Below are 25,352 nucleotides of genomic sequence, written 5' to 3' on the forward strand. Positions count from 1 at the left end.
AGGCTTAATATTTTTGTTATACAAATGACGTTATATTTTTAAAAGAAAATGCTGACAGATAGGAGGATGATCTTTTCTTACTGCCCTTTATGTCCCAGCTGGTTGATGGGATTTTCCATACCTTACCACCATGTGTGTGCACACAATGAACTCTGGCTTGGAGTTCCACTGGTGGTAGGTGATGTAGTAATGGGTCTGGAGCCAGATCCACTGCTGTCCTTTGGTCAGAAACCGATAGCAGCATGACTTCCCCTTGCCGAACTGCATCACTGACAGCAGAAAATAGACACAGCTTGTAGCACAATTTCCCACATGAAAATGACATGAAAAGTGAAAAAAAAAAGTGACAAAAATATCTGTCATAGGTAGACAGGAGTATAAACAACAATTTTGAGTAAGTGCTCCTCTCAGCCTTCTGACAGAACAAAAAATCATGATTAGTAGGTATCTCCCTCTGACACTTTGGGTAGTACATTCCAACACGGTACAATTAACCTTAAGTTTGGACACTAATGAAGTAATGTCCGCTACAATTTAAACATAGATCTTGCCCTGCTTTATGTGCTGATCACATACTGCTTAATTAAACACCTGGGATTATTTTCTAAGAGTGAACATAAATTCTGGAGTAGAAAAGTACAGGATAAAAATGCTTGAAAAGATGAGTATTGTGGGCAGATAGATGTATTTAGTATGAGGTTATCATAGGAGATAGACTGTGCAAAGACAAAAATAATTTCAAAGAAAATTCCCAGACTGACAAAAATTCAAACTACAGTAAACCAGGGTGTACTGAAGATTTTGAAGATTCACCAACCAAATTAATCTCTGCTTTTCCCCTCTAGTGATTTCAAGGGGTTTCCAAACATCCACATATTTAGCCTTTCTATATTTCAATGTCAACATATAAAAACTAATGTTGACACGATACTTTCAAGACAGGCAGAGGTGGTAAGCTGAGATACTATAGCCAGTTTTGTAAGCAAATATTTGAAAAGCATTGCCTTATTTTCTTTGCTTAGTGAAAGAGTTTTTCAATTAAATCCTAATAGATCGTATTTAAATAATCACAGCTAATCCCAAATACACCGTGAGCAACATTGGAAACACAGTGAGCAACATGGGAAATAATCCACAAGAATTGCTTGAACTATTTCTTCATATTCTTTATTAATAGATCAGGGCATAATTTATCCATTCAGTGAGTCTCACTGACTACTTTTGGGGACACAGAAGGTAAAATCATATATTTCAGAGTTTGGTGTGTCCCAGATTCCAACCAGCTGCAGTGCCCGCAGTCTGCCACAGCTCTGCTAAGATACACAGGCTGAGGCAAGAGTCAAACCTCCCCTTCCAAACAACACTGAAAAGAGGTGTCCCAGTGACCACCCAGGAACCTGGGCCATGTGATACTTACAGTGTTCATGGCACCTTGCTAGCAGCTCTAGGTCATCTATGTGGTAATAGTCGTAGCCAGAAGTACCCAGCACTTCAAAAGGCAAGTATCCGATAATTGGCGGTGCTCTGCGGTTGGGCACAATGTGAGTCCATAAAACACAGAACAAGCAGCTCTGCATGTTGATGCAGAAGGCAAAGAGCCCAGATCTACTTTCACTTATCAGTATATAGTTGTTCAGCTCAGAGGGCTGGATCCTGGCTTTCCCCCACCTTGAGCCTGGGATACCCAGCTGGGCACAGCAATACCGGCAGGCACCATCCCACCAGGACAAGACTATGACAACACTCCTTTTTCAGGGAAATTATGATTATGGAAAGTAGTCCAGCTTCCCAGGGACCTTTACACAGGAATCTGCTATGAGGGAGCCGTTCCCTGGCTGCTGCTTGGTCAGGGGCTCTGCAATGGCTCCTGCAGTCCTTACACAGGGGAGAATGCGTGGGGAGGTGTTTGAAAGCCGTCATCTGGTGGTACTGGGGGGATAAGAGAGGAAATAATCTGTGCTGCTTTCCTCTGGATGCCTGGAGAGCTCATCTGTGGCATGCTGAGGCACTTGCTTTGTACCTTTGCCAGAACAGATGCCTCAGGCCAGCAAAGACTTTCCCTCCATAACTCAGTGGGAATTGCACACACGCAATCAGTGACTGGATTTGGAAAGAAGGATTTCTGCAGCTGTATAATAATTAGATCATTTTGCCATGTGACAGACTTTGGTCTGTTGATAATTTTAAAGGAAGGAAGAACAAGCTAATCACAAATTCAGCTGAAGAAACAGAGTCCTTTTGTTTTAAAAGCCCATTAAAATAAAAGCAAAAGTAAATGTAAAATAGTAAACATCAGCTTTTGTAGGAATTTCAGTGGCAGCCCTCCTTTTCATGAGATTTAGATGTGAAATGGAACACTACTTGAGAAAACTGTACTTGTGAAATAGTAGTAGAAAAGCAGCAGGGCTTTTCTTGTCACCAACCTGTGATCCAGGAATAAAAATTTCCACTCCAGACTGTGTCTTGATGTGAACTCCTCTAGAGGTTCTTCTACGATGCACATCTCCTGTCCAATGGAGAAAACTGACTTATTGAGAGTTGGAGCTTCACCCCTCTGCTTCATTTAGCTTTTGTTAGCTAAAAATACATGGTGCATAAGAGGAGAAAGCAGAGGATTCACCCATTTTCTGGCCATTCCAGAGAGCAAACTATTGTATTTATCAATGCCAAAGTTTTTTATAGGAGGTAGGGAGTAGAACTTGTAATGCACGCGTACTTAAGAGCTGAGACTGTGCCTCAGGGTGCCAAAACTTTTTTGGCTTTGAAGCAATGCCTGGGGTGTGATGGCCGTGGGCTTTCTCAGCATCCAGCCTGAGCCTGATCCCACCAGGGCTTGCCACATCTTGCTTCACTCCCTCTGTGTTACTAAAGATACCCACCACCCTTGGTCCTTTTGGATGTCTGCCCTCCAAGCTCTCTGAGAAAGGGGGACACTTCTTCTCCCTCAATAGCTGTAGAGGAGAAGATGGCTTTTTATGCAGCCAGCCTGCATGGGACCTGTCCAGTGGGTAAAAAGGGTCAGTGTTGCTTTGCACCTCACTGCCACAGCAAACAAGCTGGCCCTTAAGGTTCAGAGCAGCCCTGAGTGCTCACGAGCACGATAATTGGTGAGTTATGGAAGGCAGGGCACAGGGCTGTCTGTGAGGTAGGAGCAGGGAAATGAGGATCAGGAAGCAGTCAGTGGTGGTCACTTGCTAGGTGGAGGTGGGAAGTAGAGGGAAGGATGGCAGCACAGCACACATCTGTGCTGTCTGCATGCCTCATGGCCATCTCACTGTCCACTCCAAGCTCTCCTCTGCCAAACTCTCCTCCCCCACTGGGTACTTTGCAGGGGCAACTGCAGCTCCATGACCTGCCTGAAGTCAGCCTGGAGGCTCCTAGCCTGGGACTTCCCAGCAGCAGCATTCTGAATTTGTGGCATCCAGGGTTCCTGTGTCCGTCACATCTCTCCTGCAGGAGGGTCTCCATCCTCACTGGTAAGGACAGTCTTCCCACTGGCCCCCAATGCTGCTACTCCCCTGCTCCCTGATGTCACATCCCCCCATGCTCAGTGACACCTTCCCATCATTTCCATTACTGCTTCTCTCTGCTGTCCCTCAGGCAAAGGAGAGCACTGATGTTTTAAACTCTGTTGAGACCAGACAACAAGCTGAGGTGTGCCCCCATAAAGCAATTATTTGATACATATCAATGCTGACAATGCTGTTGTTTGAAGTCTCTAGCTACATAGAGGCAAAGGGCTTCATAAATACCTTAAATTCTTCTTTCCCCCTCTCCAGTTTAGGCCAAAATCCATGCTGATGCCAAGAACATACACTAAAATTCAAGGTGCAAACACTGCTGTGTGCAACCAAACTGCTGATTTTGTCTTCCTTAGCTGGTCAGATGAACATTTTACACTCATTTTACAGTAGGAAGTCAAGAGTGGGATTTAGGTGAGTCACCCAGGTGAACCAAAGAGATGTGTGTTCAGGACTTTGTGGCAGTTAAAACCTTCTCTGGACTGTTCAGCAGCTGCTTCCTCCCTAGCATTGGGTAGCTCATTGCCATGAGTAGCCCATTTTGCTTCCCTGCTTATTTTGAGATGCTAGCTACCCAAAGACAAGGGAATTTGCTTTCAGGGTTCTCAGAGAACCTCTAACTCCAACCCTTCTGCTAATATAATTATTGTGGTTAAGATTCATGAGAAGTGTCCTCACTTACCCAGAAGGGACTCTACTTGCCTGCAGGGTCAGGAATCAGTCTAGAATACCTTGCAAGTTCCAGAGCAGTAACGGAACTAGGCCAAGGGAACAGTGATTTCATACTGGTCACACCTCAATTACATAAAAACTCTGGGCACAGGACACCTGGTGCAGTAGTTCACATTTATTAATTAGGGAACAGCAGTGTTAGGCACAAGCTTGGCTTGTCTATTCTTACAACCATAAGCAGCTATCTTACTTCCAGGATTTGTGAAAAGGGAAACAAGCAGTAGTCCACCAAAGATGCCGAGGAGCACAAATGGAAATGTTGGTGGTCATCTGTATCACAAAATCACAGAATTAACTAGGCTTGAAACAAAGACCCTTGAGACCTTTGTACATTGTCCCATTGTAGGAACAGAAAACAGCAATGAGGAACCAAATTTCAAAGCGACTTTGCAATTCCTATTTCAAGGAGGGTTTCTGTATCCTCTGCAATAGGGGCAGAAGTGACACTGCTTTCACAGATCCTGGCTTGCACTGATAATCCTCTTCACTGGATTTTTATGCATGAAATGTGATATCTGTAATCCATTCAATTAGCAAAACTAAGAACCTTCTGTGTCACCCCATCTGAAAGTGTTTTGAGAAGTTCTGAAATGCATGGGACCCAGGGTGAGCACTTACCTTTAAAAACTGAGGCGTTGCCAAACGAACAGTCGCAACAAAGCAGATTTGCTTTCCTGGGGATGTTCTGTAAGCCCTTGGTACAGCCTCATCAAAGCCATTGCAAGTGGAGTTAGGCACTAGTTAGGGAAAAAAAATGGGACCTGGAGTCATGCCTCATAAGATTTGCTCTCCCTGAATATTTTGCACATGCCAAGTGTACTAATAATACTATTTTTATTCAGAGAAGTGCTCTAAAAGCTTTCAAAGATGATATGCATATATTTAAATCCAAGTCAGTCATGTTAGGCAGAAAGGCATCAGAGCTTAACTTCAAATATGAATTTTACAGGTTAATCCTGATAAAAATAAGGCCAAACCTTATTACAGAGCATAAACCAGTTTTCTGGAAAGAAACCCCACACATCCAATTGCTCTTTTTCACCACTCACAAGGGGAAAAAAAAAAAAATAAAAAAAAAAAGAAGCTGCAGCATGCCTAGCACTGTAACTTCCATGATGCAGTGAAAAAAAGTGTTGGCAAAGGAGGTAGCTGAAGAGAGTTCGTCAAGTCATCAGTGGCAAAACACCGGGGCCCACAGCCAACGAGGCTTCATCAAACTAGCAAGAGGATGCTTGTGATTCTTGGCTGCTGAAGAATGCCTTCCCCTTCTGCATAGGAAGAACTATCCCTAGTATGCTTAAGTCATCTTTGTTTAAAAGAAGAGGAAAAGGGACCCCATGAATAGCACTGACTTCCAGAGATGGGCACATCTGACAAGTCTGCAGATGGCCTGTTGTCTCCTCCAGCTGGGCAGAGGGAAAAACTTGATGTGATGTGGCTACACATTTTGGTTTTTTTACCTGTGTATTTCATGATTACATGGCTCCAGCTGCTTTGAGAGCCCATTAACACCTCCTGCCACGGAGATTCATTGCCAAAAGGACATGCTGCTGCGAACTAGCCCACAGTCCAGTGTTAGAATGACATAATACAAACTATTCCCCCAAGTTCAAGCTGTTTAGAGATGGTAATCCCACTCCCACAGCTACAAAAGAAAACGGTGTGCCAGGCTGCAGTGGGAACTGGGCTGGATTCTTGCCCTGCCTAGACAACTTTCTCCCATAGGGGCAGAGAAGGTCCTATATAATAGCCAGAGTTCACCAATATGAGCTGATTTAATGCTAATAGGGATTAATACTAACATGAAACTCCTTACTATTAGGCCTCTATATCCACCTTCATGAAGTTTCTGACAGTTTGGCTCTTTGCACAGGGCAAAAATTACTGTGAAACTGAAGAGTTTTGTATCTATATGGGGAGAAGATAACTACCTATTTTTATCCTGGGGTGCTTCTCACTGGGATTTCATTCACTACCACAAATTGAAGAGATGGAAGAAGTATCAAGCAATCACATGTTTGGAACATGTTTTGGAACCCGATTCAACCTATTAAAAGCCTTAGAATATTGATGCATTACTGGTAACAAGGATAACAGGGTATGAGACATGACAGAAAGTATGCCGAGTGGAATTCACACCTGTGATTAACTGGTTTAGGCCACTGCATGTACAATATGTATTGCACCAAGAAGGAAAAGCAAGGGTCTTTATCTGAGAAGACAGCACAGACGTGAACAGAGGCCAAGTCTTCTCTCATAGTTGAGACTGGAGGGCATGGCTGACTGGATATAGAGAAAAAATATGGGCAAAATTCTTGTCCTTTCACCAGCAGAGCACACGAGCTCTCAGGACTCCCTAGGAATATGTGTTCCCATTCTGATCCTGGGGTTATGTGTATATATGTGGGCTTCTATGTGATTATTAACACATAAAGTTGAAGAAAAGAAGAGTGAAGTTCTACAGGACACACGAGTAACCTAAGTAAAGAGTTACTGGTCTGTCTCTGATATTATTATTTAGTGCAAGTCTGTTGATTTCTGTGTTAGTCCTGTTTAAAAATTAATGAGAATGCTATAAGCCTGCATTACAAGCATTGTGAAGTTGCTTCCAAGCTTACAATGTTGTGACATTTGAAGTCAGTGGGGCTGTTTCTCTCTGTAATAGACAAGTTCAGTATCGAATTCTTGCAGTCTGGGCTCTAAGATATGAAAATAAGTGCATTTAGCCTCCGAAACACAGGTATGGTAAGTTAACCTAGTTAGTGAACCATGGGCTTGCAAATGACACCAGTTGTAGAAGGAAGTGGAGACTGAGTCACACCGAAGAGAGCAGATGGCTTTTTTGTATCAGTTGTTGGATGAAAACAGCCAGGAGCCCCACACATATTCCCAGAAGACAGCAGAATGGATCCCTGAATGTGGCATTTACTTAGACAAGAGCAGAATACTTCCCTGAATGTGGCATTTACAAAATAGGATTATATTTCCAACAGGTAAATGCAGTATTAAGAGGGTAATAATTATTGTGTAGGACAGCTAGGCAGTAATTTGGTATTTCCTCACAACATTTGGAAATGATGAACTTAAGCAGCAGAGAATGAATAAGCCCAAAGAGATGAGACAGAGCTGGCCTGGCTGGATGCTATCCTGTCTTTGAACAGCTACTGTGCCGTCTCATACTCGGCTGCCTTTGACAAAGTCCAGAGCATTAAAAGCCTCAAAGATGCAGGCGGGTAGCCACTACATTGTCAAGCACATCTGAAAATGACAACTAAAATAACTGAAAACACCCCAAAACCCACTCACATTTGCTTCTGAATTATTTTGCTGCCTGACTTAGGTTGTTGGTATCTTTTTTTTCCACAGCTCTATCTGCACAGCTCTATCTTTTGCAGCTCGTCAGTGAATTTCAACCTTTCTTGATTGATGAATTTTGAAGTGTAGTTAAAAAAAGAGATCACTGGATGAATTAAAAAAAACCACAATCCTGGTATAACCTTTTAAAAAAGCCTTCTGAAAAATCATAGTTTATGACTCTCCAAAAAGAGACACAGTATCTTGAGATAGCAAAAATTCAGTAGCAAACTTTCTGAGAGTGCCACAGGAAAAAAAGTGGAACAGAAAATATAGGATCAATCCTGAGGCAATGGTGATAATAACATTTGTTTTCAAATATAGGGCTTGGAGTACTTTTGTCAAAAAATGCCTAATGAAAATGTTAGGCTGGCCATAAACAGGTAAATGAAAGTAAATGAAGGCCTGTGTGTTTCACAATTAAATGACTGAGACAAAATATCTTGAGTAAGGAATCAGAAGGTCATGTGACAAAGCTAAATACATAATCAGAAAGGTGAAACAGTTGTCTCATATGTATCACCTAGCTGATGCTCCTTGGTGTCAATTTTAGTGTTTTTTGTGGTTACCTGTCACACCTGCTGCTCCTAGGGTACCACAAAACTATTTTGTAAAACTATTAAATACCTGCAAATATCTCATAAGATACAAAGAAACTGATTTACCTATCTTTGATTTTTCTTTTGTTTCTTTTTTTTTATTTTTCTTTTCTTTTTTTTTTTTTTAAAGACCAGGACTAGGGACAGAATGTTTCAATAATATATACAAGGAACCAAGCCCTTCACTATCACAGACAAAAGAATTTTTACCCTTAGGGTGAGAAATTATGCCACATGAAATGAATGAAAACATGTTTAAAAAAAACAGATGCCACTTTATTCAGTTAATAATAGTACAGGAGTTAGTTGCTTCGTCCTCTTACTTCAGTTTGGAATGTGTAAAACATAATCTTCCTAAGATAGCAAACCTCCTGCTTATGCCATTTGAAAGAAGAAATCCCTCCTTCCTACTTGGTCAGGAGATGTTAATGTTTAAAGAACCAGTCTTTGTGATTGTCAAACAAACTGAATAGCGATTTCAAAAAATACGAGCCAAACAGACCAGAATAAAATAATTTAATATAAATTAATTCAGGCCTCAGATAAACAGAATATTTGGCAATTAACAGATATAATGAAGAAATCTAAAGTGCTGGTGGTAAGCCAGACTGCTCTCAGTAGCTATGTAGATGAGTAACAGTGACGGTGTCCATACATCACCTGTCCACTTTGATCTACTCTCTCCTCTTTGCTCCTCCTGTTTCTTCCCTGGCCATCCTATGCTGATATGGATCCCACACAGATTCTTTAGGACAGGAATGGTGTTTTCTCTTTGCATAGTGAGCCTAGCTGAGTGCTGCATATTGTCAGCTGCAGCTTCTATGATATTGTTAATAGCAAGTAATAATATGCAGCTGTTGGTTCTGATCAAAACATTCATTTTGGACTGAGTTATTCTTGTTTCAGATGTTTGAGCATATACTTATGGAGGCTCAAGATCAATGTATCTTCTGTATCAACTGTTTTTCTTTTAAAAATTAATTCAAATGTACTTAATTTATCTGAAAGTTACATTTTTTTTCTCCTCAACATAGTAGTTTTCTTGATGTTTATTATTATATCTGAGAGATGTATCAGCTAACAGTAGAGTATCTGCTATTATTAGCATTCAGTAACCAGATACTTCCCGAGTTGCCATGTAATTGACAAAAATGGGAACAAAATGCACTGTTTTAAATTCCACTATAATATTATATTACTTGATTAGGAACTCTTTTCACATAATGCTTATCTTCTTCTTCAAGAGAAAAGCTTCAGGCATTTTGGATGAAAGGACAGATCTATTACTTAAAAGATGCTGGTGGTCCTTTTTAATATTGGTTAACTCTTTGAAAAGGAGGACTCTGGTTTTGTCCCTTTCATGAGTTTTAAGCAAGTGTGTCACTTTAGAAAGAGGATACCAGAGCCAATATTTGGATATATAATTATGAGAGATCTTTGTCCGTTTACAAACATACAAACAATTTTCACAGGAGGGATAAATCCAGCCCATCTTATAATCTCTTATCAGAGTGAGCTATTAAGCAGCTTTGTAAAATAATTTCTTCTCACTTGATTAGACCTTTTATACTGGGAGCTGAGCACTTCCTTGGACTTTTGGGGAGGGTTACCTTTATTACTTGCCTTCCCCCTCAGCCCTCAGGCAAGACTGGATGTGAGCCACTGTATTATTCATTGGTGATGCTGATATGACTCTCTCTCTTATCAGGTACTACTGGTCAATAGGTACAGTGATGCACTTGTCTCCCAGAATGTTTGCAGACATTCATGTCTCTTTTTAAGATCTGGGCTACAAACCCAGAACCTGAAATATATAAAAATATTTGACAGAGTTCCTGTTTGCAAATAAAACAAAAACAACCCTGATGATCTGACAGTAAGTAGGCATTTCTCACAGAAGCAAAAAGGAGCTTCCCTGTCCGAGTGGCCCATGGGCCACCTCCTTGCCTCTCACGGGACTAACTGAATCTTCACATCAGGTTACAGTCCCGCTTTCCTCATTGAAGCTTAATTAATGATGATTATATAATCCTCCCAAATGGAAAATCAAATCTCTTGTATTTGATTTAGCACAGCCAGTGACTCATGCAGGCGCTCTGCACAGCTTGCACTGCTGTTTCGCTGGTCGGCTGCTCTCGCTTGGGCATGGCCAATGCAACAGGGATTCACTCGTGTGCAGGCAGCTCATCTCACATCCCTGGTGCAGACACAGCTGCAGAAATGTTATGCAGCACGGCTTGCAGAGCACAGATTCCTCAGGACCAGTCCAAGTGTGCAGGCTCTTGCTAACCCTGGCACTGGGCTGGGCAGCTCCTCTAGCCCGCAGCTATAGCTAACCTCAGGAGCTCCAGGGACAGTGATCTCCTAAAAACTGAATCCCTGCTATGAACAGTGTGAGTCCTGTGCATGCACGTCCCTGCCTCTTCTGGGATCAGTGAAGATGCCTATGACTGCTCTTCTGTGGGAGTGGCACAGGTTCAATGTAGATTGTGTATGACCTGGCTCCCTGACAGCAATTCTGGTGACAAGTCACCTTGGCAGGTATCAGGTATTTGTTCTACTGCAGCATGAAAAAAAATATCTTTGGCATATCAGTACAAAGGCCTTTAAAGCCCCAGAGCTCCCATTTAAAGTTAGGGAGAGCAGCTAAGCCCCTAACTGGCTTTCTAAGCCGCAATCCTTCAAATTAATCCATTCAAACCCACCCCTGTATGATGTTCTCAGCCATAAGTCACAATGCGATTAACAGAGAAGGTAGGAAGGAGGAGGGAGGTGACTGGGAACTCACACGCATGACCTCCTTGCCCCAAGCACCAACACTGTATGAGCAATGAACAATAATAAAATAAGCCTAAGGAGATGATAATTCAAAGGAGGTTACATAAAAAGTTATGTGGAAGTAGAATAGTGATATTTCTGTTAAAAGAGGGTGAAGAAGTTCTTAAAAACATCAGCAAAGGTTAAGTGAGAAGGAATGGAGACAGATTCACTCAGGCTGTTGCTGCTATGACTCTACATTAATGACAACAGAACAGCTAAGTATCCTGATAGGATATAACCTGTCCAGGGATCAAAGAACTTCCCTGGCCATAGAGGATCTGGCATCCCTGTGGCAGGAACATGCAGGCAGAGTGGGCTCAGAATATGCTCAGCAAACCATTGGAAACAAAGGTAGGAGTTGACATTGGATGGCTAAAAAGGAACGGCAGGATTTATACTTAAAGAACATCCTGTATCAGTCTCCCATGTGTAAAAACATGCTCTCACTTCCACTGCTGTGAAAAGCTACAGGGAAAAAACATTCTTCAATACATTCATAAGAAATGTCTCCTGCTAATTAAGCCTAATTTGCAATTTCTGTCTTTCTCCCCCAGCTAACTCTTTGCTTATCTTTAGCTTAGAATCTTTCCTTCACAAACACCTCCAAAAAGCAGGCTTTGGGGCCAGCTGATCCTATGCATGTAAGACAAATTCTGCACCGAGTGACATGTGTCTCTCCCACCACCCTTCCCACTGCCTTCTTTCTTGCCCCCTTGGCCTCACACCTGGAGGAGGGATGACTGGAGAATGGGCATTTACTTAAAAGGAGAAAAAGAGGGCAATTACTCAGGTTGACAGCCCTGTGGAGCATGGGCTGGGTGCCTGATAACTGTGGGCCAAACACAGGCAGGAACCCAGCTCAACACTGCACCCACCAGATGCCCAAAGCTGTTTGTGCCTCAAGTCCCTATGCCTAAGTACAGGTGCTAGCCCCCAGCCCTTGGGTGCCTTCCCCACAGGGTGGAGCATTCACGTGGTGCTCACTTGAGCTGATTCTCCTGTGTCTTGCTCAGGTGCACCTGGCTGGTGCAGGGAGCCCAGTGGATCCAAGGACAGACTCTTTGGAGGTCTGCAACCTCCTCCAGCTGCTCAGTCTGTGAGCCAAGGGTATCAGCTCCCAAGCAAACACTTTGCTGCTGCTGCATGTGAGTCCAGTGCACTTGCTTCTACCTTTGCTGGGAGGCAGCCATGGGGGTGACTCCCTGCCAAAAGGAGCAGTGCTGGACATGCACCGGTGAGGCATTTCCATCAGGCTCTGCACTGAACTGGAGAAACTGAAGTCAGGTGGCAAGGGGACCAGGAAGCACCATCCCACACAGCCAGGCTAAGGCTGCCCCTCCCTGTCAACTGAAGGGTCAGACTGCAGCAGAGATGGGAAGAAAGTAAGAGACAAAATAAAGGGGAAGATTTAGAAAAAAGTAGCACAAAGGGGAAAAAAAATGTGAAGAAGAAAGCACGTAACTTGTTTGAAAGCTATTAAGATGGGGTCTTTGGAAAATGATTTGGTGTCTTCTGAAATCAATATGCTCCCATTTAGTTTCTATGCATTAAGCTAGGGAAGATATCGGTAATGTCTTATCATTCTTCTGAGAAATAGCCACTGATGAAATTGCTGGGATGTGAAATCCTAACGGGTAAGGGGGCAATATTAATGTCACACCAAAATAAAGGGCTGAAAATCCTTGAAGAAAATGGATCAGAAATTCCCCTGGTAGAAATGTATCCTTATGAGTCAGCACCTGAAATCCGGTTTCTGCTCTAGAAAACAGAACAGCTTGGTGTGCGCGTCTGTCAGGCAGGCGCATTTCACTTCATTCAAACTAGAAAGCATACAGGCAGCTACATTTTTTTATACAAATAGAGCCTCAAATCAGATGGCACCAAACAAGAAATACATATCTCCATCGTGCACGAAGGTTTCTATTCTAGTCATGTGGAGCAAAAGCAGAAAGTTAAATGGGGACAGGGACATTTTTTTTCACAGCGTGGCATGCAGTTTTTGGAAAGCACGGTGGGGAATTTTTTTGCAGAGGATGACCTATTTGGAACAATACCAGCAACTTTGGAAATGCCACTCTGGAGTTCAGTCAGGCAAGTAACTAAAGCAAACTTGGGAAAGCAGGAGAAAGAAAGTAGTAAAAGACTATTTCATTTCTGACACTAATGGCCGTGCAGCAATCTGTTTGTTAGAGAAGGGGTGAGGTGGAAATCTGCTCTTCATCTCTTGAAAGATGGTTTTCCTGGACTGACTGTGGTGCATTAGTGACTATGCTGACTGCATTTCTTCTCTTTTTTTGGGGGGAGTATTGGGTTCTGCAGTGCTGGAGAGGAATGCAAAAAGGCAGCTGGAGAGGGAGGTGGGTGGCAGTATCCTCAGCCATTTTGATGCCACGTGGCACTGCTGCCTTTCCCCAAGATTTTGCAGAGAAGGGTGAGAAGACAGATTTGGCAGGTTATCAGTTCTGGCATGGAATTTGTGTTTAATGTAAACCAGCAGATAAGGTAGCAAGATTATCATTTTGCTAATAAGATGGGGTCTTAGCACACAGTATTAGTGAGCACAAATAAACCCTCCTCTAAACCTGTCATTATTTGCAAACTTACCCAGAGTCCAGGATCACTGCAAGTGAAGGGCAGTAACAAAAGCAACTAACACAATTTCACTCATCACATGTGTTCATCCAGCTATTGCAACTCAGCCATGAGATCCATGTGAAGCAAAATTTATCCCGTAATGTTAAAAATAGTTCTGTCAGTTAAAAGCCTGTCTTGTTCAATGGAGCAATACTTATATTTTATTTTACACAGCTAAAGTAATATTTATACAACAATTAAAGCTTACCATTGCTGTAAGACCGAAAATTTCCTACAAATTTTATGTATTCATATGTTGGAAATTCCTTTGGGTTCAAACTTCCTCTCAGAAGATGACAATAAAACTCTAGTTCATTGTCAGCTGGATTGTTAAAAGAAGAAGAAGAAGAAATAAATATACTATTTAAGCTAAACACAACCAATGGTGTCTTCCAACCCCAATCTTGCAACTGGCGGCACAAGAGCTGCTTGTTGCCACTCAGGAGTCCTGAACACCAATGTGCTGTACATGGCAAGACCAGAGCCTCTGCAAGAAAGCACCTTGCAGGGGTGCAGGTTGTTCAGTGCCGTGCACAGGTGTGCCTGCAGCTCAGGGACAGCCTTGGACATTAACTCGCCCTTCTGTGACACCACCTCATCACAGGAGTTACACAGCCATAGCCTCAGTGCAGCAACAGAGAGAACTGGGTCCTCCACTTACTGCTTTGTTCTATTTAGGCTCCTCACAACTCACAGCTTTTCTACATCTTGTGTTGGAAAACTATGCTTAATTACCTCATAGTATCTATTAAATTAACTCTGGTGTATTAGCTACCAGCTGCAGGTTTTGTACGATACAGTAGATTGAGCAGCTGTACATCTTACATTATCATGTGTTTTCTGGTTTTCTACATCTCACCTCCTAGAGTGAGTAAGGCTGAGGAAGTAAATGCATTTGTAAGAAAAACAAAATTCAATTGGAAAAAGAATTACAGTGGTTTTAGAGGTATTTTCCAACTGTAAAGCAAACCAAAGGTATGCCATGTTAGCTTATCTCGGAAAAACATCTTACTTGAACAGGCTGAAATATCAATTAAGATGTGATTTGTCTCAGGCGAACTTTCAATTTCCATCGGCTAACCTATTTTCCTTAGCTGTCTCAAATGATATGATATTTAATAATTAACATAACTGCAAGTAGTCTTAGCCTAGTAAAATAAAGGCAAAGAGTTTCATTTAAAAATAGAACCAAAGGGTCATTCCAGGTGGCAAGATCTTTTTGAAAGGCTATGAACCTAATTTTTTTTTTTGCACATCACATAAAAAAATCTTTCTGGGAGAAAATTTTTTATCCTGCCTGTGCTTTTTCATTTACTAGAGAAGATAAAATGAAACTTACTTTTTAGGTAATCCGATGAGGCAGAATCTGTCATAAGCATACAAGAAGATAACATCTTATAAATTTCTGAGTGTTCTTGTTCTGGGAGGAAGTTTAACAAATTCTGATCCAAGACATCACACTGCAAAGAGAAATAACTTTTGAGACAAACAAAAATATCACAACAAGCAAGACTTGCAGAGATGCACAACAAGGTGGATACAAAACCTGTGCCATTTGACAGGAGTTTCCTCACTGATTTCCAGGTACTCTAAAACAGAAGGGGAACCTGTTGGACAAACTGTGGCCACTTCTGTGTGGGCTGGTCATCAGGCTAAGTCTCAGCACTCAGCAATATTTTATGTTTCTCAGAGACCACGAGATGCAGCAGGTATGTCCACAATTAATACAATTAATTAATTAATTAATGCAACTAAATTACAAGACCTGGGAGAGGGCTGGAACAGGGTGTCTGGCTCCCCATACTGCTACTAAGCTCCATGCACAGGCCTGTTGTGGATCACTGGAATTTGTTGTCTCCCTGACAGAGCCTGACTTGCAGGAGCAATGAGGCTGAGTCACCCTGAGCCAGCCAGGTCAGCCCCTTCCTGGGGGGAACCCCTGGGAAATGCCCTTGGGGAGGCAGGCCTTGTTCCCCACTTCCTGCATCCTGGCAGGTGGGAACAGGGAGAAGGGGACTTCTGAGTCTGGACATGACTTTACATCAGTTAGTCCAGGGAGGGGGACTTCACAGTGTCACCAATACAAGCCCTCTCTCTGACCAGCCATGAGCTGAATGTCCATGTGCCCCCAGCCCCATGATCAGCTGGCTTGAACCCAAAATCCACCCAAAATCTAAGAAGGGAGATTTGGGAATGGAAAGAGGAGGTGGATTTGTGCAAAAGGTCATGGCTAGCCAAGGGTAGAGAAGACAAAGAGTCTGTCATGGGCTGCCAAGAGAAAGGAATCCCTATGCTCAGCCTGGTGACTAAACCAACACTAGAGAGTGTATCTGAAAGGAAGCCTGAGATAAAGTGACCCTCCAATGGCACTGACTTACATCTGTCCCACTTGAGACTACCTGAGGCTGAGCTGGCACACTGACACAGCTCTGTGTGTCATCAGAGCAGCTTCTATCAGACTGTACAGTCACGATGAAAACATGTAAGCTTTGTATGAGACTGGCAAATTATTATCCATCATTTATTTATGTAAGTTTATGCTTTGGTTTCCATCTGCTTTCAATTCATGCTAGCTTTTCTGTGTGGAATTCCTGTTTAGAGTGGTGAAACTCATTAAGCAGACTTTACAAATTGGAGTGCTATGCTTTATGCACACACCTTTACAAGAATATATTGCTTTAGATGATTCAGTTGTAAGTATTATACGTACTCATTACTTGAATGTTCCTGTTGTGAAGAATACTTGAAAGTCAATTTTGTGGCTTTAGTTTGTATCTTAATAATGTGAATCCTACTGATATAGTGTGTGATAAAGGTTTTTTATATATGTATAAATATTTACACACACACACACATCTATATACACATACTGTACTTTGCAAAATATAGTATATTGTTTAATGTCATATTTTTTGTGCATATGAAGAAAGAGCATTTGACAGGAAACTGCGCTGGTGAGCTCTGTTCAAGGCTTAGGTGCAGTCTCAAAAATTATTTTTTTCCTGTAAATGATAATGATACCACCAGGTTTAATTAATCTCCCATCTACTCTGCAGGAAGACTAGATGTGAACCATCACCACTCCTCTAAGTGAAACTTTTTGTCTCTATACTGTGACCAGGCTCCAATTCCAAACCTCTGATTAGTTCTGCACTGCTGTTTCTGCTTCAGGTGATAGCTGCAGACGCCTGTGACTACACCTATGGTTAGAGTTCCAAGAGACTTTTGTTCCACCTATCCCCTCAGAGCAGCCTCTTGCCCTGAGCACCCGGCATGGCAGTTATGGATTTGCAAGCCCTGGTATTTACAGTTTTTGCTGCCATCATGTACCATATCCACAATTTAATATTTGGTTTGCATCTTTGATCATAGGAAGTACCAACTTTTTTTTCATGAGTTTGAAAAAATTGTTGTTTTCTACTTCTTACTTTCTTGCCTCTTGCAGAGATTTGGCACACCTGTAAAACAGTGCACAGAACAGAATTTCTGGATTCTCTACATATCAAGATTTCAACAATATTCTCGAATCAATATGTCAATCCAGAATACATTGCTAAGTCATTGCTAAGAGGGATGGAAGCAAATATTCCACTGTCTCACTGGAGCTGTAGAAAACCAAGCAAGCAGACCCAAAGAGCAGACCTTTGATGTCATGGCAAAACGGTGAGTGGTGAGACAGGCTCTGCAAAGGGATTTGGACAGACTGGATCAGAGAGCTGAGACTAACTGTATGAGGCAAAGTACCGCATCCTGCACTTGGGTCACAACAGCCCCAGGCAGTGCTACAGGCTGGGACAGAGAGGCTGGGAAGCTGCCTGGTGGAAAAGGACCCGAAGGTGCTGGTCCACAGCAGCTGAACACGAGCCAGCGTGTGCCCAGGTGGCCAAGAAGGCCAATGGCACGCTGGCCTGTATCAGCAGTAGTGTGGCCAGCAGGAGCAGGGCAGATTGCCCCCCGTACTCAGCACTGGTGAGGCTACAACTCAAGTGATGTGTCCAGTTCTGGGCTGCTCAGTTCACCTCACACTGAGCTGCTGGAGCTCCAAAGAAGGACAATGGAGCTGGAGAAGGGTCTGGAACACAGATCTTACAAGGAGCAGCTGAGGGAGTTAGAATTGTTTAGCCTGGGGAAAAGGTGGCTCAGGGGAGACCTTATCATACTCTTATAACTATCTGAAAGGAGGTTGTGGTGATGTGGGGGTTGGTCTCTTCTCCCAGGCAACCACTGACAAGCCAAGGGGAAGTGGCCTCAAGCTGCAGCAGGGGAGGTTCAGCCTGGACATCAGGAAAGATTTCTTCACAAGAGAGTGATTAAGCATGGTAAGAGGCTGCCCAGGAAAGTGGTAGAATCACCATCCCTGGAAGGTTTCAAAAAATGAATGGACATTGCACTTTGTTTTAGTGGGCATGGTGGTATTAGGTCAAAGCTTGGACTTTTTGCAGGTCTTTTCTGACCTGATTCTGTTGATGGAATTTGACCATCAGTGATAAAAATGGATCTGTTAGAGGGGACTGGTTTGCAGCTCTGTCTAATTATTCTGCAGTGGGCAGTTCTGTGCCACTGGCTGGGACAGCTACAGAGTATTGCTGAATGAGATAGGCAAAGCAGATACAAGATAGACTACAGTGACTGCGGGTAGACTTGTCAGATGAACTATGTTATAGTTAACTACATAACTATTTAACTGTGTAACTATAGCATAGTTATGCTGCTGAGGCTGGAATCTACGCTGCATCTTCAAATCTATGGATCCTGCTAAGTGAGGCTTTGGAGTATTTACTCCTGAAAGCTAAGGCAGCCAAAGAACACCTTTGCCTATGTGGATGCTGGTCGGTTCTAAATACAATGCATCAAGTTCTGCAATAATGGGATGTGTAGTTAAAATATTTCTGCAGTTTCAACAGAACAGCTCTACTCCAAAATGGAACTTCTTCCTCATAATTTCATTGCTTTTACTGGGGGACGGGGGAAGTGCGTAGAAGGAAAAATTCCTGCTGCGGGGAGAAAAAAAGCAAAGGAACTAAGCAAACATGGTCACTAGAAAAGGGATGTTGGAGGGCTGCAAGTGAGAGAGGTTTCTTTCCCATCAAGACAACACACAAAGATGGCTATGCACTTGTGTGCTGGGATTTGGCCCCTGAATCAATCTGTAAATCCTGTACTGATTCCCACTGCTACCCTGTAACAGCAACACAGCATACTTAACTTTTGTACACTGTAAGGTGCTATGTCTTGGATTTAACCATCCTGGCATTTACCTTAAGCACCCAACACAGGAGAGCAGCTCCTTGAGTTTCACTGGGCAGCCCCAGAAGAGAAATCTCAGCCCTGCCAGGGACCTTCTGGAAAAGCAGGCAAGAAGGGACAGGGAGGGCCCTTCTCAAGAGACTGCATATTCTTGGAGTCGTAGTGTACTATCTGACTGGCAAATGCTATGAGCTGTGATCAGATTTCAATGAGTTCACTTCAGTCAGACTCATCCTTACCACGTGAGCTAGACATCTCCATCTCAACTGACCCTACAAGTAGTCTCCAGATCTTGTTAAAAACAAATATTTAGAATTGTAACAGGGGAAGTTTGTGTTTGAAAATGCTCCATGGAAGTAAGGGAAGCTGTGTTAAAGAGAACTGGACATATTAGTTCTCAGCATTGGAGATTTCCATGATTTTAATGAAAGAAAATACAACAGTTTCCTTAACAGGGGCCCTCAGAGAGCCCTGCTATGCATTCTGCCCAGTTTTGCTTTCCTTTCATTCTCAAACCAGAAGATTTGCAGAATATATTTTCCTGCTGTCACAGAGGAGAAAGAATTGGTATTTCATCCCTCAAACAGTGACTGAATTTAGCTTACAAATAGATCCTCAAGGTAAACAAAATAAGCCACACAGATTTTCCAGACAGCACTCTGATTAGTTTTAAAACTTAAAAGAACCCCAAATGGCAAGGACAACAGAGGACTAAAATACCCAGTGTGCACCTAGATGCACCCTCAGCTGGGTCCCTGCCCATGGCCATAGCAATCTGCGAACCTGGGGCAGGCAGAAGCCTTTATTACTTGCTCAGTTGTGGGATGCTTCCTGTGCATGTGTGGGCTGGTGGGGCAGCTGTTAACCATTACCACTCCAACTGCTCCAGGAAGGTCTGCTCCACCTCCAACCCTGTCAGGCTGGTCCCTGGCTCGGACTGCCATGTGCTGCTTCTATGCAAATAAAAAGTAATGTCCATCTTTATTTTGGGCTGGATACTATGTAAGGTTATCACACAAAGCATGTCTTTGGGAGAGAAAACCAGTTTAGTTTCTGATGGTCCAACTCACAAATTATAAACCTGAATCTATCCATGTTCAGTCAGGGCTTCAGATTTTTAGGACAGGGTCAGAAAATGTGTCTTCCTGAAGAGGAATACTTTCCCACAGCAGATCTTTTATCTCCACTAAGAATCAGTATTTGGAAGGGATAGAAACCTCCAAATGATTAAAGACAAGGAAATTTCATGGAAATCAGTAAGGGTATGAAAACCCTACAGCCTGTGAGTAGGACAGAGTTCCCCCCACCCTTGAAGTGAGGCAAATATCATAAAATAGTCAAGTATTGGTTTTCTAAACTGTTGAGGATGAAAGAAAACTGAAACAGATAGACTCAGTTCAACCTGTTATTGCATAGCAGTATTTCTGCATTTACCAGGAGCTGCTCTTTCATCAAGTTCCTTTTGTCTCAGAAAAAAAATATTTTTTGCTCTTATTCCAGCAAGGTAGTGTTGTGAAATGCATTTGTCTGGGTGGAAAACATAACACATATTTGGTGGAAAAACTAAATAAGAGAAAGAGAATTATAATTTTCTTAAGAACATGGCAGGGGGTAGTACAATAATGATCTGGCAGCTAATTTTTTCTCCTGGGCATGTATTTATTTGAGACCAGGATACTAAAAATGAGCATGAGGATTAATCCGTAATTATTGTGCCATTTCTCCTAGAGCAGCCTTAGCAACAGGAGCAGGGTTTGGAGCAGTTCCTCTCCCCTGCTCCTCCAGCCCAAGCCAATGCACAGGGGAGTGTCTCCTGGAGCAGCACACAGATAAAAGACACTGAATGTGCCAGAACATTGACTGGACTGGTGCAGGGATGCACCCAGCACTGGCTCCACCAGCACCTCCTGGGACCACCGTGCGCTCCCCTTGGGAAAGCACAGTGGAGCTGCAGGGAGAGCTCGTCAGCAGCCTCCGGCTCACTCCAGATTCAATGATGTTTTTGTCCTTTACCTCCCTGGAAGCAGAATAAGGCCCTTAACGAGCTCCTTACTGGGCTGCCAGCAGCACTGGTGCTATTCTCCGCTAGCTTAGAAATCAGAGATGGAAAAGATCAGCCAGGTCACCCTGTCCCTCCCCTGGCCAGACTATTCCTGCAGAGCTTTTTCCATTCAAGCTGAAGTGCCTCGTAGCAACAAAAACCTGAAGGGTATGAATCAGACAGAGAGAGTGCAGAGCTGAGCAACAGTAGCAGCCAGCATAACGCAGGGACAAACTCCTTCACTACATTTTCAGGAAAACGCCACCCCCAGCACCGTTTTACATCTGTTTCTAAAAGTGCAGTGCCCAATTCTACAATGCATAGTAGAAAAGCCAATGCCAGAATTACTCACCGGTAAATGCCCTAGAAGAGGTGTGATGCTGTCAGACACGTAGATGATGCTTCCACCTGTGGTTACTGCTATAATGAAGCCATCTAATGCCTAAGGAAAACAGTTGAGAGTGGTGTAATAGGCATGAGTGGTGTAAACAGGACATCTCATCATGTGTTCATCACAACAGTTTGACTTTGGCACCATATTGTTATTTACACTATCTATATCAACTATAAGTTGTAGTAATGTTATCTCGAGTTGCAGAACAGTAATTCTCTGATTTTACAGTCTGATTTAACTTTTACAAGACTCTTTGTAGTCTAGTAAAACCTACTATTGAAGCAACAAAGGGCTCACAGGAACATTTCATGTCTCAGTTTTTAAATTAATCACACATTTTAATAATGCAAAATGACTAAGACTGGATCCCTTGGAAGTTATTAAAATGAACATTTGAGCTCTGTGTAAATATCAAAGGACGATGAAAGGATGCAGTCCTATCTCAAAATGGTACTTCTCTGCAAACCCCATAAATCTCAGTTTGTATTAATGTAACATTGTATATTACTGGGCTTTCATGTAAGTAAAAGCAATGCAAATGATCAAATAATCCTTAGCCTGAGTTTTAATTGAGTGATTTATTTTAAAGGTCATGGTATTAGATTACTCATTCCAAGAGAAATTCACCCTTTTGCAGTTTCTTCCTCACTTTGGTCCCATCTTCTGGTAAGCCCCTTCGCTCCTAGGACTGAAGGGAAATGTCAGCCTTATCCCCACCCTCTGCACAGGAGCAATTTTGCCTTCAAAATGAGTCTCTTCTTTAGTCTGAGCTACCAAGTTTTGAGCTAAGTTTTGTGCAAAATTAAACCTAGACAGATTTAGAGATCTAAGGCAAGATTAACTTAATTTTTCGGGGTATTCTTCTCAGTGTGAACTAAAGCTAGGTGATCTTTATATCACTGTAAGGAGAGCACCTCAGAAAGACACAAGAGTAGGCGCTCAGAGAATATATTAAAACCTCCCCACTGCCACTGGGGAGTCACCAGTGAGGCTCCCAGCCCTTCAAGTGGAGCAAGTCTGGGTCCTTCCTGATCTCCCTGATCTTCTGGAGTCAGTGTCGCCAGCAGTATTTGAGCAACAAAGCACTGCAAGCACGACTGACTCAGAGCAGGGTTTGACTTTACTCCAGTGGCCATACCTGCTCAGGAGACAGGTGTACTGCAAACAGCCTGACCAGAGAGCCACGGCATTACAAAACCATACCACAAATCCAGGCCTGCTTCCAAGCCAGGCTTGCAGTTGATCTTGTAAGCCACAGCACATCCTTCCTCCCTGCTGACTTTAATAAGGGAAAGAATTCTGAGAATACTGGAAAATGCTAATTGTTACCAAAAAAAAAATAAAAAATAAAGAAAATAAAAGGAAAACACAAAGCCTTGAATAAAGACACAAACATATGTTCCTTTTTCCAGAGAAGGCTGAGCACCCACAACTATTTAAGTCAATGAAAATCTGCTGGTGCTTCAATCCTTTGAAAAGCAAGTCAATAACTTATACCCCAGTAGAAGAGCGTGTGTTTAGCATCTCTGAAAACCCTCCAGCTGCTATAGTTAGTTTGATTCTGTTAATCTAGGTGCAGAGAATATGTTTTTCTGTAGTGCAGTACATTCAAGCTGTTTTCTAAAAAAGCATGATAGCTGTTAGCCCATAGAAGAGAGCAGTGGTTTTACAAGGCAGTTGGATCGTGCATGTTACTATGGTGAAGGTTGTTAGTTTTTAAAAAATCAAGTCGTTATTTCATATCCAATGCAAATTACACATAGTGACTCATATCAGAACTCTGTGGTAAAATCAAGTTAATGTGTGCATACATAACTCTGTTTTTATTTACTTGCGACTGGACATTCCAACATTAAGAGAGCATTTTCCTCCTCAAAGGTTTTACTTTTGCATCAATCTTAGATGGACAAACAGAGCCTAATGCCCACTGTAATTTGGTGACAGCCTTTTCAATATAGTAAGAAAAGGCCATTTTCAGGAAAGCTGATATATTACTGCAGTCAATTATGCCTTGAGTCTTTTGAATTAGTGCTTGGAAAAAGCCCTTCCCGTCTTTTAACAACAGGATGGGAAAAACTTCAAGCAGTCTTGTCCAAATGCTAATAAAGTAAGATTTGTAGGAAGGCAAAATAGCAGGGAATGATGAACATGTGGCACAACAGGACATCCCAATACTCAATGTTATCTTGAAGGGCATGGAAAATCACAGTAGCAAGAAGGTGATTTATAAGCTGGGAAACCAAAAGTGATTGTTTTAATCTAAAATTGTGTAGCATACAAGCAGAATCAACAAAGGCCCAGCCTGTCAAAACAACAGTCAATTTATTGCTATCTGAGGGACGTATTTCAGTGCAGACTGAAGGAGATATGTGTGTTAAGTTCCTGTGCACAGAGATGGAAATGGGTAGTTGTCAGAGCAAAGGGAGCAAAGAGTCTCATAAAACTAATCCAGGGGAGTCTCATCACAACAAATTGCAATGGCCAAAGGACTGCCAGCCCCTGGCAGTCAGCAACGTGCCCCAGCTTTATGCCACTCCTTGGTGGTGAAGTTGTTTCCCAGTATCCTTCCCTGCCCACCACTAGAGCCTGGATCATGTGCCATGTTCACATCATTTGTGGGAGGAGAAGAAGCTTGTTCTCAAAGGACACTGTGGGGCTATGCAATATCCATGTGTTTAGTACAGAAGACCCTTGCTAAAGGCAGTTCTAGCTATTACTGACAGAGGAAAATGCATTCTAGCAACTCATTTGCTTTTCATATTGAACCTACATAAATACCACTGAGTCACCTCCCTTCAAATCCCAGCTAGCATTTAAAGATCCTATGCTATAATTTAAAAATTATGATTGCAAAATGCTAGAATAAGAAGTGTTTGATAAGGGCCTTGTAAACCAGAGTGGAAGTACCAACTGTATCAAGCCAAGAGGAGCTGTCAGGCTTTATCTGCTTGTTCAGCACCTAGCACTAGAGGGATGTGACACTACTGTTTCAGGTGCTACTGTTGCATAAATATTAGATGTTAATAACACCTTCCAAGAACAGAGAAAAAACAGCCATGTGCCCTTTACCTCACCTCTGCTTGTAAAAAAAAAATATAACCTGTGATTTGAATCTTTGCCCTCAACTGCTTTTCTTGGGAGTCACTGCATAGCTCTGCAGGCTGTGGCAGCACAGCACAATGGTGCTGCTGAGACTGAAGAGCAACAAGTGGGGACTTCAATCCCAGTCACAGCTCTGCTTGATGGTCAAATACAGCAGTTCCCAAAATATCCTATTTTTGAACTGCAGATGACAGTTTGTTTGAAATGCATGGGTGTTTCCATGAGTGCTAGACAAAATTAGGAAAGGTATATATGCATATTTACCTCCAACATCAGCTGGGTGAATTCTTCATTGCTGAGGAATGAAGGCTTCCAGTCCTGCTGAATTTCAGAAATCTCTGTCTGTGCTGAGACTTCTAGACAAATAAAACATTTACATCCTTAAAATTCAAATTAACTTCTATCTTGATATATTACATATGAGTTGCTATGAAAAGAGAAATAACCTTTGTATTCAAAAATTGCAGTTTTCAAGCCTGAAATGTTTTCCTCGTTTTTTAGTCAAGTCAACTTGTACTGACTTCAGTGGGATAGCTGGTTGCACTGCTGGCCTTTGAAAACAGTCACTTACATTAGCTCTGAGTCAGACAGCATTCTGGGGGAGAGCTCTAGAAAAACTTGAGCTGGTTTAGTTTGCTGCTCACTCTGCATCTCTAGGAGTGCATCCTCACTCAGCTCTAGTAGTGAGGGGATGGTGAGCGCAGACTGTCTTCTCTTTTCAGCACCTCCTTAATTAATCCCATTGATTAACACTTCCAGAGCATGTAACACAATGCTCTGTATTCAAGGCACATAGGCAAACTGGCCAGAGAAATGCAAATGCATAAATGGTACTAAAGACAGTACATTTCTTGGAGTGCCTGTGCATTTTGTCACTGAGAAAGAAATCAAAGCCTCTGTCCAGGCTG

The 25,352-nt window shown here is 42.5% G+C and overlaps 1 protein-coding gene across 3 annotated transcripts in view; it reads right to left on the bottom strand.

Moving 5' to 3' along the window:
- NPAS2 (neuronal PAS domain protein 2) overlaps nucleotides 1-25,352 on the bottom strand; it is a 104,041-nt gene that overhangs the window by 21,146 nt on the left and 57,543 nt on the right. For all 3 annotated transcript variants that reach the window (XM_033513367.1, XM_033513368.1, XM_033513369.1), the window contains exons 4-11: nucleotides 24,709-24,800; nucleotides 21,301-21,390; nucleotides 15,000-15,120; nucleotides 13,869-13,982; nucleotides 4,872-4,990; nucleotides 2,424-2,506; nucleotides 1,418-1,524; nucleotides 122-269 (exon numbers count right to left, since the gene is read on the bottom strand). In XM_033513367.1, coding sequence (XP_033369258.1) covers nucleotides 122-269; nucleotides 1,418-1,524; nucleotides 2,424-2,506; nucleotides 4,872-4,990; nucleotides 13,869-13,982; nucleotides 15,000-15,120; nucleotides 21,301-21,390; nucleotides 24,709-24,800 — 874 coding nt within the window. The remainder of the gene's footprint in view (nucleotides 1-121; nucleotides 270-1,417; nucleotides 1,525-2,423; nucleotides 2,507-4,871; nucleotides 4,991-13,868; nucleotides 13,983-14,999; nucleotides 15,121-21,300; nucleotides 21,391-24,708; nucleotides 24,801-25,352) is intronic.

The sequence above is a fragment of the Parus major genome, chromosome 1 (genome assembly GCF_001522545.3).
Source record: "Parus major isolate Abel chromosome 1, Parus_major1.1, whole genome shotgun sequence".
Taxonomy (NCBI): Eukaryota; Metazoa; Chordata; class Aves; order Passeriformes; family Paridae; genus Parus; species Parus major.